This window comes from Chanodichthys erythropterus, chromosome 12 (assembly GCF_024489055.1).
Source record: "Chanodichthys erythropterus isolate Z2021 chromosome 12, ASM2448905v1, whole genome shotgun sequence".
NCBI lineage: Eukaryota > Metazoa > Chordata > Actinopteri > Cypriniformes > Xenocyprididae > Chanodichthys > Chanodichthys erythropterus.
The window spans coordinates 30,586,846-30,604,196 of record NC_090232.1 but is presented as its reverse complement, the minus strand read 5'-3'; the positions used below and the strand labels follow the sequence as shown (position 1 = coordinate 30,604,196).

General features: G+C 39.7%; 1 protein-coding gene across 8 annotated transcripts in view; it reads left to right on the top strand.

Annotated features, from left to right (window-relative positions):
• Nucleotides 1-16,688, top strand: part of znf827 (zinc finger protein 827) — a 77,859-nt gene extending 61,171 nt beyond the window's left edge. For 2 of the 8 annotated variants that reach the window (XM_067402643.1, XM_067402642.1), the window contains exons 9-13: nucleotides 585-722; nucleotides 1,465-1,803; nucleotides 4,412-4,609; nucleotides 6,440-6,617; nucleotides 11,307-16,688. In XM_067402643.1, the coding sequence (XP_067258744.1) occupies nucleotides 585-722; nucleotides 1,465-1,803; nucleotides 4,412-4,609; nucleotides 6,440-6,617; nucleotides 11,307-12,177 (1,724 nt within the window). In that variant the 3' untranslated portion in view covers nucleotides 12,178-16,688. Of the gene's footprint in view, nucleotides 1-584; nucleotides 723-1,464; nucleotides 1,804-4,411; nucleotides 4,610-6,439; nucleotides 6,618-8,312; nucleotides 11,006-11,306 lie in introns of all 8 variants that reach the window. The other 6 variants (XR_010896583.1, XR_010896582.1, XM_067402647.1 and 3 more) reach the window with 6 other exon arrangements.
• Nucleotides 16,689-17,351: the final 663 nt, after the last annotated feature.

Genomic DNA, 17,351 nt, shown 5'->3' with positions numbered 1-17,351 from the left:
GTCTCCTCCACTTGTGTGGCATGCTCTCTCTCTGTCTCTCTCTCTCTCTCGTTTTCTCGCTCTTTCTCCCCCTCTCTTGCTCTTCTAATGAAAGGTGAAAAAGGAGCACACAGTCCAATGTCAAGATAAAAAAAACACCTTGTTGGCTCCCTGATCTGGATGTATAGACTCATCAACATATTATCCAACACAGTGGCAGAACACACACTGACCTCTTGCCAACCTCCATGTCTCTTGGTTTCTCGGTTGTACCTGCAATTAGTAGTCCCCATGTCTCACAAGAGTAGGACATTTCAAGAATTTCAGACAAATTCATCTAAGGAATTCAATATTGTGATCTCAAGCATGTCTGGAGCAATCACAGCTATAATGTCTTGAGCAATTTTAGCCAAAACATTGCAAGATTTCAAACTAGAATGACAAAATGAATCACTTAAGAAGTATCACAAGAGCAGTAGTTTGATCTGGAACACAGGGAGCGCAGACAAGCAGAGCGATACAAACAGTGAAACATCCCAGTGCTGTTGGACTAGATTTGAGAACCAGAACTAACTCTTTTATCTGATTTTTTTTAATGTATGCAGATCCAGACAAGGTGAGTAGTGAGCCAGGAAATGGACTCGCCCAATGGAGACTCAATGAACAGCTCTTTCCCTGCCCTGTATGTGGCAAAGTTTTTGGTCGCCAACAGACTCTCTCCAGGCATCTCTCCTTACACACAGGTGAGAATTCATGCTTGAAAACAATGTTCAGCCAGTTTGGCTAGGCTTGTTAACCAACTTTACCAGCTACATTTTTCTGGTCCACCATCTTCTGTTTTCAGCAGAACTTGCACTGTGAGCAATTGACCATTTTAATACATTTAAACATATGTTTGTAATCACATCTACAGCGTTAACTTACTTGGCTAACAGCCTTTACAAGTTTACTGGTTTACAACAACAGTTAGCTGAAAATCAAGCTTTGTTGAATGTTATATTTTCACATTTCACATACATGTCCAACAACGCTGTATGTTGTCATTAGAATGAGTAATGCTGTAGGTAAGTAAATAAGGTTCACTGGACTAGATTACCCTTCCTTTAAAGAGATTAGGCTACTGATTAGTCCTGGTGGGAAAAGTACCCAAGTAATTACTAAGCTATAAAGAAGTCTCTCTGAGCTCTAAGCTCCCCTGGAGCACAGCACAACCATGACCAGCCTTGCCTGATCCTTGAACAATCGCATCCCGCAGGTCCCCGAGGAGCATCAATGAGCAGTCTGATCACGGTCCATCCAAATACATCTCAGTCTGGACTACAAAACAAATAAATAAATATAAAGTCCTGTAGGGGTGGTGAACCTCAAGAGTAGAGATCTTCTGATCTTAGAATAGGGACACCTTATAAACATCATCTATCAACATAATAAACACAATCTATCTGTCTGTTTGCTTTATAAGTGCCCTTTTGTTTGTTTCTGCAGAAGAGAGGAAGTATAAGTGTCATTTGTGTCCATACGCGGCTAAGTGCCGAGCCAACCTCAACCAGCACCTCACCATCCACTCAGTCAAACTGGTGAACACAGATGCTGAGCAGATTGTTACTGCTGTTACCAACGATGGCCCAGAGCTCAAAAACTGCCCCTACTACTATAGCTGCCACGTCTGTGGCTTCCAAACAGAGTTTAACGCTCAGTTTGTTAGTCATATGTCTCTTCATGTGGACAAAGAGCAGTGGATGTTCTCTCTCTGCTGTAGCACCTGTGAGTATGTGGGTGTGGACGAGGCCGAGATGAAAGCTCACATCAGTGCAGGGCACGCAGGTAAGATCTCACTATTCTTACATTTTAGACATTACCTGTTGAAATCATGTGTTTTGGATGCTGGTTTGTACACCAGGGATCTCAAATAGCTCAACTTGAATGACTATCTTGGTCAACCATCTTTTCCAGAAAGTCCATGCTGGTTAACCAGTTTTGCTAGTGAACATATTGCCACTGCTGGTTCTCCAGTTAGACCAGCATCTAACCAGTATAAACCAGCCCGTTCTTTTCATCAGGGTGTTTAACATTCCCTCTGATCTTGTTTTAATCCTTGGCACTAGTACATCATAATATTTGCAGTTTTCTTTTGAAACTCAAAATGATACTGCTGAAGTTGTAACTAGGTAAGTTCTGAGTGCAGGACTTCTGACTAAAAAATGACAAGAGAGTCATAGGTTCCTAAAATAAAATTATTTTGGAGCCAAATGTCTTTTTTTTTTCTTTGAATGATTCACTAGTGAGTGAGTCTGTTTCAAACTGTTAAGCTAGAAGCAGGTTTTAGACTGTTTTGTGAACCTTTGGCCCTGTTTACAGCTGGTATTAAGAAGCATTTTTGTAAACCCGATCACAAGTGGACGACTTTAAATACAGGTGTAAACGGGGTCTAAAATGTTTTAAGCTTGTCCACTTTTGACCACTTCCAGAAGTAGTTGAAAATGCCTTCGACTGTATTGCTTTTGTAGTGTAAATGCTCATGTGGTCGAATGTGTTCGAGCCACCACAAAAGACCACCTACTGTCCACCTACTGACCTAATGCATAAACATTATGAGAAGTGCGCTAGCTAGATGGGATTTAAACTTTGTCGGCTGAAGAAGACCTAAGTTTGGTTTGAAGATGGAAAACTTTCTAAACACAATTCTCTCACCGTTTCTGATTTCATAGTGTTCAGCATGGTCTTGTGGCTGACAGAGCAGAAATGGAAGCTGATGTTCTCCGTATGTTTTTCTGCCGTGTACTTTCATTTTCATATGTAAATTGCGTTTTTGTTCATTTAAAACTGAATTCACGGCTGAATAGAACAAACTCTCGGGTCTCCCGTATGCAATCTTTGTTGATATGGAAGGACTTTCGCCGCACTAGAATGACTGAAATAAACGAATCTGATTGCACGGTACGGACAGACTGTAGAAGATACTGTAGAAGATATATCAGTCTGGCCTTGCCAGGCAAGTCACACAGCCCCATAATTGAAAAAAAGATCCCGAAATTTGTATTTTTGGCACAGAAATACTCAGTCATACGTCCATCTTGTGTTTTGAAACTTTGGCCATGTTTAGCGTGAGAATCCAACTCTTTAACAGTGTAAATAAATCAGAATGCATGAAATAGCTTTATACCCCCCCTTTAAGGTCTGAATCACTGGGTGGATGTTGTTGACACAGAAAATCACCAGGGTTATTGCAGACAAACACCTCAATCATCAGGTTTCTGCATGGGGTTAGTTTTTATTCGGTCATGAACCCAACTGAGGGTTCGCATTTGAGTGGGTGTGTGAGTTTATATCTAACTGTGAGGCCTGGTGTTATTAGACTCAAGGAGGCTGAAAAATCGATAGCCCTAGTCACTCACAACTAACCATCCAAGTAGCCCAACGCCGCCATGTCTCCCACACTCACCCTCACGCCACGGAGCTTGAGTAAAAGGCAAGACAGTGAGATCAGAGAGTGACAGAAAAAGAACAAGTTGGTTTGTCAACTGTGATTTAGCGCCCTGCCAGAGACACCTCTTGCTGCAGATTGGCTGACCTCAGGTCAGCGCCTACCAGCCTGCACTTCTTTGTCTCCTGCTTAGGAAGGTGGTCGAGAGTTGCGGCTGTCACCAGGGTGCCCGCCTGGCACATCCACATGCTTTGCTTTACACTGCAGGTGTTCAGCTAAGCCCAGACACTAATTTGTTGTGGTATTTCGAGCAATGTCCGCAGCTTACAGTAGCCTTATAGAGATGAAGTCCTGCTCCTCATAACGCATACAAGTCACACAGCACATCTGTATTCAAAGATGTCACTGCAGCTGACAAAAGATTAAACATGACCACCTACTCTGTATTCCGAATGTGTTCCTTCAAAAGAACGGAAGTCTTAACATGCAAGCGAAGCGCGTGTGCGAGCTGGTATCGGCCATTTCGTGAGCTCTGAGGGCCCTAGGGGAGAGCCATGGCCTGAGATGCTCCCGCCATCTTAGCTGTGGCGGCCTGACCTAGGCAGCCCCCCTCCCCTGCTGCTCTCAGGCACAGCGTAGATCAATAAGAGCGCAGGCTTGAGTGTTCTGGCTGCTTGGATACAGAAGTCAGGCTAAACCCGCAAGAGTGCCTCTTAGGGAAGAGAGCCCACCTCCCCTGACTTATAAGGCTTAATACCGCACTGCTCTAGGCATACATATTCACTCACTGGGTGGATCTCGATCAATTGCAGGATTTTTCTGCCTTTTGCTTTACTCATTACAGAATTCATTATCAAACCTTGAGCGCTGAAAGATGTTCCCGCCTAATTCTCTGATGGCTTAAGCTAAGCCGAGTCTTTGATACCATCATGTCATTCAAATACGGAGTTTGTCTTATATTCAGGAAGTGACCCTCAATATCTTTTTTTTTTTTTTCATCCCACACAGGTATCAATTCCAGAAGCCCTCTCAGTGAGACCAAGAGCACTTCCTCCTCTCTCTCAGCCCTCAGTGACTCCCTCAACAGCTCTGAAGGTGGAGATGTTGCCCAAGGTAACGAAGAACTAAAAAGCCTCTTGGCTCCGCCTTCTTCTGTGGGCAGCCAATCAAGCTCAGGCCCAGGAACAGAGGAAAAAGCAGAGAAAGGTGAGTTACACATAGGCCTATTCATTTCATCCCAGAACTAATTAAAGATGATCTCAGGCATGTTTCCATCATCAAAAATGTTTTACAGATCAAAAAAATTAAAAGGTATTCTGAAAAATGTTTAAAATGATGTGCACTTTAGTCGCCTCATGATGGCCGCCATTTTGAAATCACCTGACAAGCTGATTACTAATCACTTTATTGCAGTATATTGTTTTTTTTTTACGAAATGTAATATAAGTCTAAGGAGTCCCCTGAATGTGTCTGTGAAGTTTCAGCTTAAAATACCCCATAGATGTTTTTTTATGAATTTTTTTTAACTGCCTATTTTGGGGCATCATTAAATATGAGCCCTTTAAATGCTCACGCTCCCCGCCCACGGAGCTTGCATTTGCCTTAAACAGTGCATAAACAAAGTTCAAACAGCTAATTTAACCCTCAAAATGGATCTTTACAAAGTGTTTGTCATGCAACATGTCTAATCACGTAAGTATGGTATTTATTTGGATGTTTACATTTGATTCTGAATGAGTTTGATAGTGCTTCATGGCTAAAGCTAACATTACACACTGTTGGAGAGATTTATATGAAGTTGTGTTTATGCATTATACAGACTGCAAGTGTTTAAAAAATGGAAATAACGACAGTCTTGTCTCCGTGAATACAGTAAGAAACGATGGTAACTTTAACCACTTTTAATAGTACATTAGCAACATGCTAACGAAACATTTAGAAAGACAATTTACAAATATCACTAAAAATATCATGATATCATGGATCATGTCAGTTATTATCGCTCCATCTGCCATTTTTCGCTGTTGTCCTTGCTTGCTTACCTAGTCTGTTGATTCAGCTGTGCTCAGATCCAGATGTTACTAGCTGCCCTTGTCTAATGCCTCGATCATGGGCTGGCATATGCAAATATTGGGGGCGTACATATTAATGATCCCGACTGTTATGTAACAGTCAGTATTATGTTGAGATTCGCCTGTTCTTCAGAGGTCTTTTAAACAAATGAGATTTATATAAGAAGGAGGAAACAATGGTGTTTGAGACTCACTGTATTTCCATGTACTGAACTCTTGTTATTCAACTATGCTGAGGTAAATTATATTTTCAATTCGATGGCACCTTTAAAAGTTTGGGTTCAGTATGTTTTTTGTTTTTTTTTCAAGCAAGGACACACTGAATTGATCAAATGTTTCAATCAAGCATTACTATTACAAAAAAAAAAAAAAAAAATCTGTTCTTTTGAAATTTCTCTTCATCAAAGAAAAATGTATCTCGGTTTCCACTAAAATATTAATCAGCACAACTGTTTTCAACATTGATAATAATAAGAAATGTGTCTTAAAGCACCAAATCAGCATATTAAAATAATTTCTGATAGATCATGTGATACTGAAGACTGGAGTAATGATGCTCCAGAAAATTCAGCTTTACCATCACAGGAATAAATTACATTTTAAAATATATTAAAATAGAAGACTGTCATTTTAAATTGTAATAATATTTTATAGAATTGTTTTACTGTACTTTTGATCAAATAAATTCAGCCTTGGTGAGCATTAGGAACACGTCTTTCAAAAACATTTAAAAATTGTTTTGACCCTAAACTTTATGATATTGTAGATGTAGAAAATATAGATCTTTATATATATATATATATATATATATATATATATATATATATATATATATATATATATATATATATATATATATATAATATATCTTTATAATCAACTCTTGCTAACACAATATAAGATAATGTATAGAGATGATAATAGCATGCCATTTGTGTCTCTCTTCCTTTCTATAATCCCACAGGCTTTGAATGCGTCTTCTGCAACTTTGTGTGTAAAACTCGGCCCATGTACGAGCGGCACCTACAGATCCACCTGATCACACGCATGTTTGAGTGCGACATCTGCCACAAGTTCATGAAGACACCCGAGCAGCTCCTGGAGCACAAGAAGTGCCACACCGTCCCCGCTGGAGGGCTCAAGTAAGGAAAGCAAGTACAGCACGTGCCTCCCCGCAACCTCACAAAACCCCGCCCCCACCCTATCTCAGCCCCTATCCCCGTCAGGCTGGACACAGCCCAGGTTTTAAACAGAGCCTATCCAGGAGCACTGGTCGATGATCAAGCTGGATTCCCAACACAGGATGTTCCAGATATGAGCAAAGTTCATCGAACAGTGCTTCAGGGTAACCTCTCTGTGGAGCCACGTAGAGTAAAAGCATGTTCTAGACAGACTTCCTGAATGTGCCTAAAACATATATCAGCACACAACGCTAATTAGCCAGAGATTTGAATGTACTACTTATAACCTCACATTTCCGCTAATACCTTTTTTAAAGGAGCAGTTCTCCCATTAATTCATGTTGTTCCAAACTTGTATGATTTTCTTTCATGGAGCGAAATAGGAGAAATTTCGCAGAAAGTCCAATTTACTCTTTTCCATACAGTTGCAATTAATTGGGATTGGAGCTTTCAGGTTTCAAAAAGAATGCTAAACAGTATCGTAAGCTGTCCGTACTCATACACTGTCTTTTGAAGCCATATGTTATATTTTTGTAAGGAACAGACCAAAGTTTAAGTGGTTATTCACTGAAGTTCATGATACATGCCCTTGATTAGTTCATGATTAAGCCGGGCATACATTTATCGAACTGTTAAAACATTCTAAGACTGTGCTCAACATACAGCGATTTTTTCCTGCGACTGAAGCAGATTTATATACTTGCACATGGAATTGAACACCGACTGTAATCGCAGACTGAACGCAACTGTCTCTGACTGGACGCGTTTGAGTGCAAACAGTCATAAGTATTAATTAACATTCATAATTGGCCTTACAATCGTTAAGTGTGTGCGCAGCTTTACACTAGTGCGTTTTCGTTTTAAAAAGGCGCTTTAAAAATAAAAACCATCCTCATCTACACTGGCTTTTCCACAGCGTTTCAGAAACAATTTCTGTCTACACTACACTGAAAACTGAAATCACAATACATCTGAAAACGGATGTCACATGACCGTTCATGCACACTGGGCAAGCATATACAAGTGTAAACAGTTGCCTCTTGCGCATGTAGGTACAGTGGCTGCAGTATTTAAAAAAATGCTGAGTTTAACTGCACAATGGCTGCTTAACAAAGCCAGCAAAGATTGCAGTTCGTTGTCCATGTTATTGTTTACATGCGTTTTCAAACTAAAACTGACTATGCAGCATTTTCAAAAGTCTCAGTTTTTGAGCGTTTGAAAACGGCGGAGTAGTGTAAACGACAGCCGTAACCGTAGCAAAAGTTATGCGTTTAAAAACAAAAATGCACTAGTGTAAATGGGACCTAATTCCCTGTTTGAGAGTTCTAAATCTAATCTAGTCAAAGAATCAGTTCATCTAAAAAAATGGAATATTCATTCTAATTATTTAAGCCGTGATACACCAAGTCAGAATCAGAGACGAAAGCCGACTGTGTTGTCACCTCGTGTCTGCTGCGTCTGGGCCAAAAAGCTGCGCTTGAGCACACTGCAAAGACTACAGCCAACTACCAACTAACAAGCATTCTGCACCTGCATGTAAGGAAATAACAGTTTATATTAGCAGATATCAGAATCTGTCAGAAACTAGGGCTTCGTTTTATTCTCGTGCACTGACTTATTCACTAAACTGAATAGCCAATAAACTCTCACCAACAGCCCCGACGCTGATTCAACATGCTGAATCGGGCAAACTGCCACTGACGTGAGCCTGACCATCAGCCTGGTGTGTCAAAGCCCTTTGACTGATCCAGTTCAGTTTCAACTCACTGACTCAATAATCTGGTTGTAGAAGTTCTCAAGTTAACAGCCTATTGAAGGAAAAGATTTTCCATGAAGCACAGTAGTATTTGGACCACCTTTATGGTTCTTTTGTATCCTTTTTGAAGCTTGAAAGTTCTAGTCCTATTCATTGTGGTTGCAAAGATAAGAAAATGCATACAAACATTTGTTTGGAATAACATGGTGAGTAAATAACTATGGCATTGTATTGTTAAAAAGTTTCAACCTTCAATTTATTGAATCCCTCTTTAGTTTACAAGAGGAATGATAAAAGCTTTTTCTTTTTATCCTTTTATTAATTAATGTTTGGGAAGTCAGGATCCCCAAAGGTATAATTCCTAATTCCACTTTGCAGGTGTTATTGACAGTTAGGTATGCAAATTCTTCATAGGTAAGCACACAAATGAAAGGCACTTTCAGGAACAAGCCCCTTCGTTTGGAAAGCCTGTGGTAGACATTACTGCAAAAGGTCTGAGCCCGCATGTGAAAATATATCTGAAGAAATCACAACAAGCCAGTCAGCACTAGTCCATCTGTTGAGCAGCTCCACTGCCAAGACCATTAGGCTACAGTTCACACTGTTCTTTCTCAGCCTGTCATAACCGCCACCACAGTTACAACAACACATTTAAACACAATGAATACTCATCTGAAGGCTAATAGACACCCTATTTCCAAACACTTACAAGACGAACTGACCCCCAAGTTGATATCTTGTTGACTAAACTGAACAAACACAAAGTCCAGTCTTTGATATTTTTTTTTGTTGTATTTGTCTAGTTGTTTGACATACATAATTCATGTCTTAAGGTCATGTATTTCAGATTTCATTGCCTCATCTTGTCATTTATGGCTATGCTTTCCCATGCTAGACACATTTGTTAGATTGTAGTTATCACTCATTAGAGCGCTTAGCCATTACAAGCCACAGGTAAAGGAGGAAAATAAACCTAAAACAGTAGCGAGACTTCTCTAACTTGGAGGGACAGACAGTATTTTACTAGCAGCCTTATTTGGCATTTAAGATGAAAAACATGATAAGAGGTGCCATTTGAGCATTTTCTATTCCAAATATGCCCTTAAAAGTTTGAAAAGATGGCACGCCTTTAAATATTGGGATTTTAAGATAATAATGACTGTGAATAAAGGCAGGCCTTTTATATTCTGACTTTTACTTGTATCGGATTGGGAACATTTAAAAGGCACTCGGCATGTAATCTATGGTTTATTATTCTCTTTTTATTTGTTAGCTCTCATATAAAATTCAAAAAGGCTGGAAAAACAATTAAATAAAAAAATCCTCCATTTAATATTTTATATTTCCAGTATTTGACAAAAATATTCTGTGCTCTAAATTTCCACAGAAAGTGTTTCCTTGTCAGTATCTTAAACGTTTGATGTTTTATCTGTATTCTTACGTTTTGAATCTGTAATGGTTCAATGACTCTGGAGTTTAAGTGTGTGTGTGGTCGGCATTAATGTTACATTATATGTATAGCAGCTGACTGCTTACAAATCACTGCATGTTTTTTTTTTTTCACGGGATCTTTCTCCCACAGCAGGGTTCCAGTTGGCTGGATTAATGTCTGCTTATGAATATTCCATACAAGGTGTCATAGTTTGAAACTGGACTGTATATTTTTGTATATAAATACCTGTACTTAAGTGTCCTTATCTGAGACATGTAGTCTCTGGGGATTCTCTGCTAATTCTATAATATTTACATAATCCTATATAAAATCCAAGAAAAGTAGCAACAAATGCACCCCATAGGAAAATGTTATTCCTCAGAGGCTGCTTTTTTAGAGCTCATTTGCGGTTTGTTGACGTATGAACCTTGTTTCAAATGATTCTCCATACATTGCTTAGGAAAAAATTAAATATACCAAATGATACATGCTGTAAGATTATAGAGCTATGATATTCATGTATTTATTTATTTATTTTGAGACAGTCCTCAAGATGACTTTCATGCTTTTCAGATAAAATTGCTTTTGATCACATTTACTTTTACGTCCCTTTTCTGGGTCAGCCAGCTGCTGGTCTGTAATTGAGGTGTACCAGTGGTTTATGTTGTATGATGTCTTATTTTCTTCTGGCACACTATTAAGCATTCTTGTATTGTTCTCCATTATGTGTATATGTAAAATATGCTTCTTTTATTGTTTTACTGTATCTACTGTTTTTCATGTCTACTACCCTTATAATCTGTTTATTAACTTTTACTAAGCAGCTGCTATTGATTCAACAAAATTTTCACAAATGATGAACTCATTTTTGGTCTCTTAGACAAACTCCAGAGTCATTGCGCAATAAAGATTCAAAACATAAGAGCACAAATCCCAGTAGTGATCAAATACATTTTGCTTTCTGTCAGCTGATGGGAGTCTTGTATGTGTATTATGGCTGCCCAGCTGCTTTTTTAGTCAGGGCGAGAGAGTTTCACAGCGCTCTAGTTCAGTGTTGAGGTAGAGAGGCGCCCTTCACAGTGTGCTTTCTGAGGTCATTCTGTTCTGCAGGGTTTGTGAAGCGCTTTGGGGCCCTGAGCAGATGAAAGGTGCTATTTAAATGTAAGTGCCACTCATTTATTCATTTACCTTCATCTGATTCCCGTTCCAACCTGTCCGCAACCACACTGCCATACGCACACACACCCTCTAACATGTAGCAGTGTACACACAGACTGTAGTTTGTATACACGACAGAGGGTAAGACACACTAAATGCCTCCTTCATCCCTTCCCTTTGTCCATTCTGTGTGTTCTTCATTTCATTTAAGAGAACAGAGTGTGTTTTCTCATTCGGGAGGTGCATTATTAAATGTCTCCCACCTCTGTGTCCTACACCCTGCTCCTCCTGTCTCTTTGACCAGGTGCCCTCTCTGCATCTACTCCACCAACAGGCCAGCCGCCATGGAGGGCCACCTGAAGACGCACTACAAGATGGAGTATCGCTGCCGCATCTGCCAAGCCGTGTGGGCCAATCAGGCAGAGCTGGAAAGGCACACGCGTGCTCACCGCCTGGGCAACCACTACAAGTGCGAGCAGTGCGGCTACCTCTCCAAAACAGCCAACAAGCTCATCGAGCACGTGCGCGTGCACACCGGCGAGCGGCCTTTCCACTGCGACCGCTGCAGCTACAGCTGCAAACGCAAGGACAATCTCAACCTCCACAAGCGGCTCAAGCACGCTCCGAGACAGACCTTCGGTTGCGCCCAGTGCCCGTTCACCACCACTCATCCGTTCGTCTACAGCCGGCACGTTAAAAAGCACCAAGGCGGGGAGGGGAGCGCCGAGGAAGGTGAGGCTCGGCCAGGTACGCCGCGCCCGGGCCTTTTGGAGCGAGGTGGGAGCAGCAGCGGGAGCGGGGACAGCGGGAGCACCAGTCCGCTCATGAATCTGTCCGCCTCTCAAGCCTTGCAGTCTGTCGCCCTGTCAATCACCAGCAAGCAGCAAGACAGCACGCCAACCGCGCGCTACCTCTCGGCCAACGGCACGTTCTCCACACTGGCGGCTCGCTACTTGGAACAGTACAGGAACTGTGACCTGGCTCACCTCATCCCCCTCACCACGCTCTTTACGGCCCGGCGCTTCACATTCCACAGCCCCTCACCCTCAAACTCCTCACCGCCCTTCTCAGCATTCTGGTCCAACTCATCCTCTCAGTCACCTCCCTCTCCCACGTCACTCAAACACTCCTTCTTGGCATACCTTGGACTGACAGAGAGAGCTAAGACCATTTGACCATCCTCGTCCCTTCTTCTTCTTCTTCTTCTTCTGCTTCATTGGAGTTTCCCCATATCATCAGTCACCTACGCCACTAACTGTTCCACAGGCAGGCTGAAATGCTGCCCTAAAAAGTAGTAATGATAGTAAAACATCCATTTATCAGAGGAAATGCTATTTCATTTTCTGTTCTATCGCAATCCAATCGTTGCTCTTTTTTAAGAGGTCTTATAATAGTTGTTTTCCTCTGCAAATTGTGAATGACCTGGAATCCGATAATAGTGCTTTATCTATTACAAGTTTTGTATTCGTTTTATTGGGCGAAAGGAGACAAAGAATATATAAGCTTGCAGGCGCTAAGCTTTTTTTGTGCATTTTGTCAGGAATCCGACAGCATGTTCGCTATGTGTTGCAATTGTTTTTTGAAGTCATTTAGGGGCTCAGTATGAAATATCTTGGGGTATACAGTATATGGCACGACAAAAACCAATGAAACGGATAGCTATCTTTCGAGTCTTGTTTCCAAAGCGAAGCCTCAGACCACACACTTTAATTTATCAAGATGTACATAGTTTTGTAGTCTTTTCTTTTATCTTATCCCCCACGCCTGTTGGCATTGACTGGTTGTGCTAAATGGTGAGACCATTGGCAAATGCTAATCTTGCCTCAGCAACAAGCATAAGGCCCTTTATGACACCTGCGAGGCACAGCTGATGGCATTTCTTAATATAAGCCATTCAGGGCACGCTAATGGCAAAAGCAATCATTACCACTACCGCAGTGGTCGTCAACCCATGATGCAGCCCTTCAGTATCCCTCACCCTACTATTGTTCGCTGCAGATTGTGTCATAGCTGGCCGTATCCAGTTGGCATGAGATATAAGTGACCAGTCAAGCGCCCTGTGCATAGCTAACGTATATAATGCGCACCCCTACGTTTAACAAGATGTATGAGGTGACAGGTTTTTGGGAAAGACCCACTTATTCTGTCACAAAGGCCGATTCAATGGTGCTTTTTGGAGCTTTTTTGTAATTTTGTGTGTAAAAAAAAAAAAAAAAACTGTTCCAAAATGACTTGAATGAATGTACTTTTTGTTGGTTAATGTTAAAGTGATACAGAGGTAGCTGGACTGTGGTAAGTGAGATCATGGAAAAACAATGGTATCTCGGTGGCCTTCTGTGTCTTAAATTTTGTTCTTCTGGTTGTTTTATTATTTTTTATTATTACTTTTGTTTTGAAAGAGCCTTTGAAATGTAAAATACAAATATATATATAAATATATATATCCTGTACTAACAAGCTATTATGAGAACCCCATTGGAAAATGGCTCTCAAGTGCAATGTGGAGGCAGCCATTATTATGAGTAGGATTTGTGGAAGCATGGCTTTCCTTATGTGGGCAAACATGGTACCTTAATTCTGTGTTCCCCTCTCCGTGTTTTGAGTTTTAATTGCACTTAAACTTTTGAAACGTTTTAAACAAAAGCACTTACATCCAACAGAAAACGTTCTTGATGCCAATTAGTTCACCTGCCTCTTCAGACAGCCTCGATGCTATTTAAGTAATTGTTTTTTTGTGTGTGTGTGTGTATGTGTATTTTTTTTAATTTCCTTTTTTTTTGGTCTGCCACAATGATTGAAAATACACATTTCTAAACCTGTAGGTATTTGCCAAACAGCAGTGATTCGCTGCTCCATTTTGATGGATCGTATGGCATGTGTAATGCGGACAGCTGAATTCAAAATCCCCCTGGACAGCAAAGGGCCAGGCTAAATTTTAAACAGCAGTTTTGCACAGTGCTGTAAAAGTTGCACTTTTCTAAACATAGTATCAGAGCGCAATTGTATTCAATGCTCTAAAATGTAAAACAGGATTCCCTGCCCATTATGTTGGCAAGCTCCAAATAAATCTATCCTCGGGATCATTTTTGATACAAATACAGTTTAATTCACGTTCTAAACAGATTAACTGTAACAGATTGATTTTTGATGAGCACTTTTGCTTAGTTATTGAACAGAGAATTTAGAATATAAGAAAGCTTATTAATTGGTGCTAAAAGAGTAACTTAGCATGTGTTTGGTTTAGTTACCAAACACGAATTAGCTGATACCCATAAGCTCAATGTGGCCAAATATTGGTTGCCCAGTTAGCCTGGCTAATATATTGGTCTACATAAACTCATTCTACTTACCATGTCAAACTTGAGTTCCTAAAATACTTTATTCTTTGACGATAGATTGCATTTGGACTAAAATCTGGTCCTGTTTTTGTCCAGCAAACAGGATCTGATTAATAATTTGAATGTCCATCATAGATATACAATGTTCTCCTACCTTCATTCATACAAGGATAGCAGATAATGGACAATGTGGCCTGTTTAGATATAAATTGCATCAGGTGACAAAGGGTTTCGGATACAGCTGACCTTAGACTTTCAAAAGGAAAAAAAGTAGCAGGTCAACCTTGAACTGCAAAGAGATAATTATTCACTCCCAATTCTATGATGAAAATATCTATATTTGAGGCCAGTTTATAAATGAAATGCAGGCTAGAAATAGAGACATTAAAAGATGGTAGATACTTTCTTGGCCCCGCACAGTATCCTTATTTTATAGGCCTACTTGTATTTTTTGCTCTCATAATATCTTTTAATTTTCTTTGTAAATGCCCAGCATGCAATCTAGTGGTATGTTGTATTTTAAGTGGAGCTTCTTTGCTTGTTAATAAAGCTCCTGCTTAACCCATTATCTTTTACGCTCTAGTGCCACTTGGTGGCAAGGAGTGGCCTGAGAGCCTGAGATGAAGTGAAACTGATCCTCAGGACCCATTTTGATAGAATGAATTAAAATGGAATGTCCATTGGGCAACATCCTTTTGTCCGTCTGCCTTGGAACACCATGTAATCATCATGTAGAAGAACATGGCTGCTGCTCTTTCATGCTAAGTTGTGTGGGCAAGAGGAGCGTAACAGGGATTGCTCTCGGTTCCAATTCCAGTATTTATAAATACTTAATACTTGGCGTTCTGTTTGCCTAATCGCAAGGAGCAGCGTTTTTTTTTTTTTTTTTTTTAGCGTCATTGCGCGTCAAATGAGACTGACTACCTTTTTAGCACTTCAAAAGATGCATGAAATTGCTCTTGATCTCTAGTTTGTAGCACTTACTCTTTTTTTCCCCCTTTTTTTTTTGGTCAGAAAAAAAGACCAACTCGTTTTGCATTTAGCTTTGCGGGTTATTCTGCACAATCTGTTTGCTTTATCTCTTGCTGTACTCTACAACTCAATAAGGCTCAAGTATCATTTTGTTTCTTTCTTATTTGGCACCCAGTAAACTTGTTATGTGCTGTATAAAGCTTTTTTATTACTTCATTCTTAAGGCTGTACAGGGTTGTTTGTGACAATAACTGGTAATTAGATCATTTGTACTTTTTATTTCGTTTTGTATTTCGGTTTTCTTGGTTTTTGCATTCTTTGTTCAAATTGCCAGTTCTAAATGTAACAGGATTTGAAAGTAAAGCTTACATCACATATTACCTTAAATGTCTTCTTGTCCATTTTATCATTGCATGTTTTACTTTAATGTCTCCAAATTTCATAACCTGCAATTGTTTTATTCAGGTACAAATTAAATGTAGTTAAAGTGGCACAGAATATATGAGGACACAGGAAGTGATATCAGTGCAAGGTAAAACATAATTATGACATAAAAATTCAAATTTGACAGATAACTATGACATAAAAAAGGTAAATATAAGATAAAAAGTCTTAAATTATGTCATAAGTCATAATTTACATAAGTAACAGTGAAAAAACTACAAAAATACTTGGTTGGTTCACACTACCTCATTCATTCTGGTTGTGTATTGAATTGGTTAAAGTAAGTTTAAAAAATAAACTTGTCAACCTATGTTTCTACAATGATTATATTGCATAAATATCCCATTTGAATATCCCTAGATACCTCTTAGACTTCCTCTTAGGTCCCAAAGCCTTTCTGAATTCATGATTACAGCAGGATCATGACTCTTAACCCTTGGCATCCAAAAGAAAAGTTGCCTGTGCCTAAAAAAGCAAAGCGCTCTCCACCTTAACTTTGCCTTCAGCAGTCCTAGGAGTGCTAGAGCGCTCCGTCCAAGCCAAAGGTTGGCCCTGCCTAATGAAAACAGATGAAGCAGAGATAAAGTGTTTGCCGACATTAAGGGCTCCATTCATCACTGTTAGCCCCGGAGCTATGAAGCACCTTGGACGGCATCTCTCCCTCTCAGGCTTGCTCCATAATGCCGGTGGAGGCAGGCAGTCTGTATGGATTTCCTCCCTTACATCCATGTAATATGGCTAGAGGTTTGATTGATTAATTATGAGTCACTCTGTCATGAGGTTCAGTTAAGGTCTAAATTCCATTTGACAAATGAATAGCAAAACTTTCAAATAAGAAGAGTCTGCATAATAAACTGTAAAAGGTTGATTTAGAGTCTTATAGAGTGCTATACTATACCTGCCTACTTTTTCAGAAGCCTTGGTTCAGGAAATATTTTTTCCATAGGGATTTAAAAAATTCTGTGTAAGAGTTAAAGGATTAGTTCAAATTAAAATTTCCTGATAATTTATTCACCCCTATGTCATCCAAGATGTTCATGTCTTTCTTTCTTCAGTCGAAAAGAAATGAAGGTTTTTGATGAAAACATTTCAGGATTTTTCTCCATATAGTGGACTTCAATGGAGCCCAAACGGTTGACGGTCTAAATTACAGTTTACAGCGATCCCAGATGAGAAATAAGAGAAATCTAGAGAAACCATCACTCATTTTCTAAAAAAAAAAAAAAAAAAAAAAATGTATACATTTTAACCACAAACGCTCATCTTGAACTAGCTCTCTTCTTCTTCTTCTCTATTAGAATTCTGGCAGTGTAAACACTGCTAAGTGTATTACTGACCTCCACGGGTCAAAGTTTGAACTAAATTGCCATATACAATATGCTAGTGCAAGTATACAACAATTAGTTCAAACTTTGACCTGTGGAGGGCAGTAATACACTTAGCAGTGTCTACACTGCTGGAATTCAAATAGAGAAGAAGAAGAGAGCTAGTTCAAGATGAGCATTTATTGTTAAAACCTTATATATATATATATATATTTTTTTTTTTTTTTAAAGAAAATGAGCGATGGTTTCTCTAGATAAGACCCTTATTCC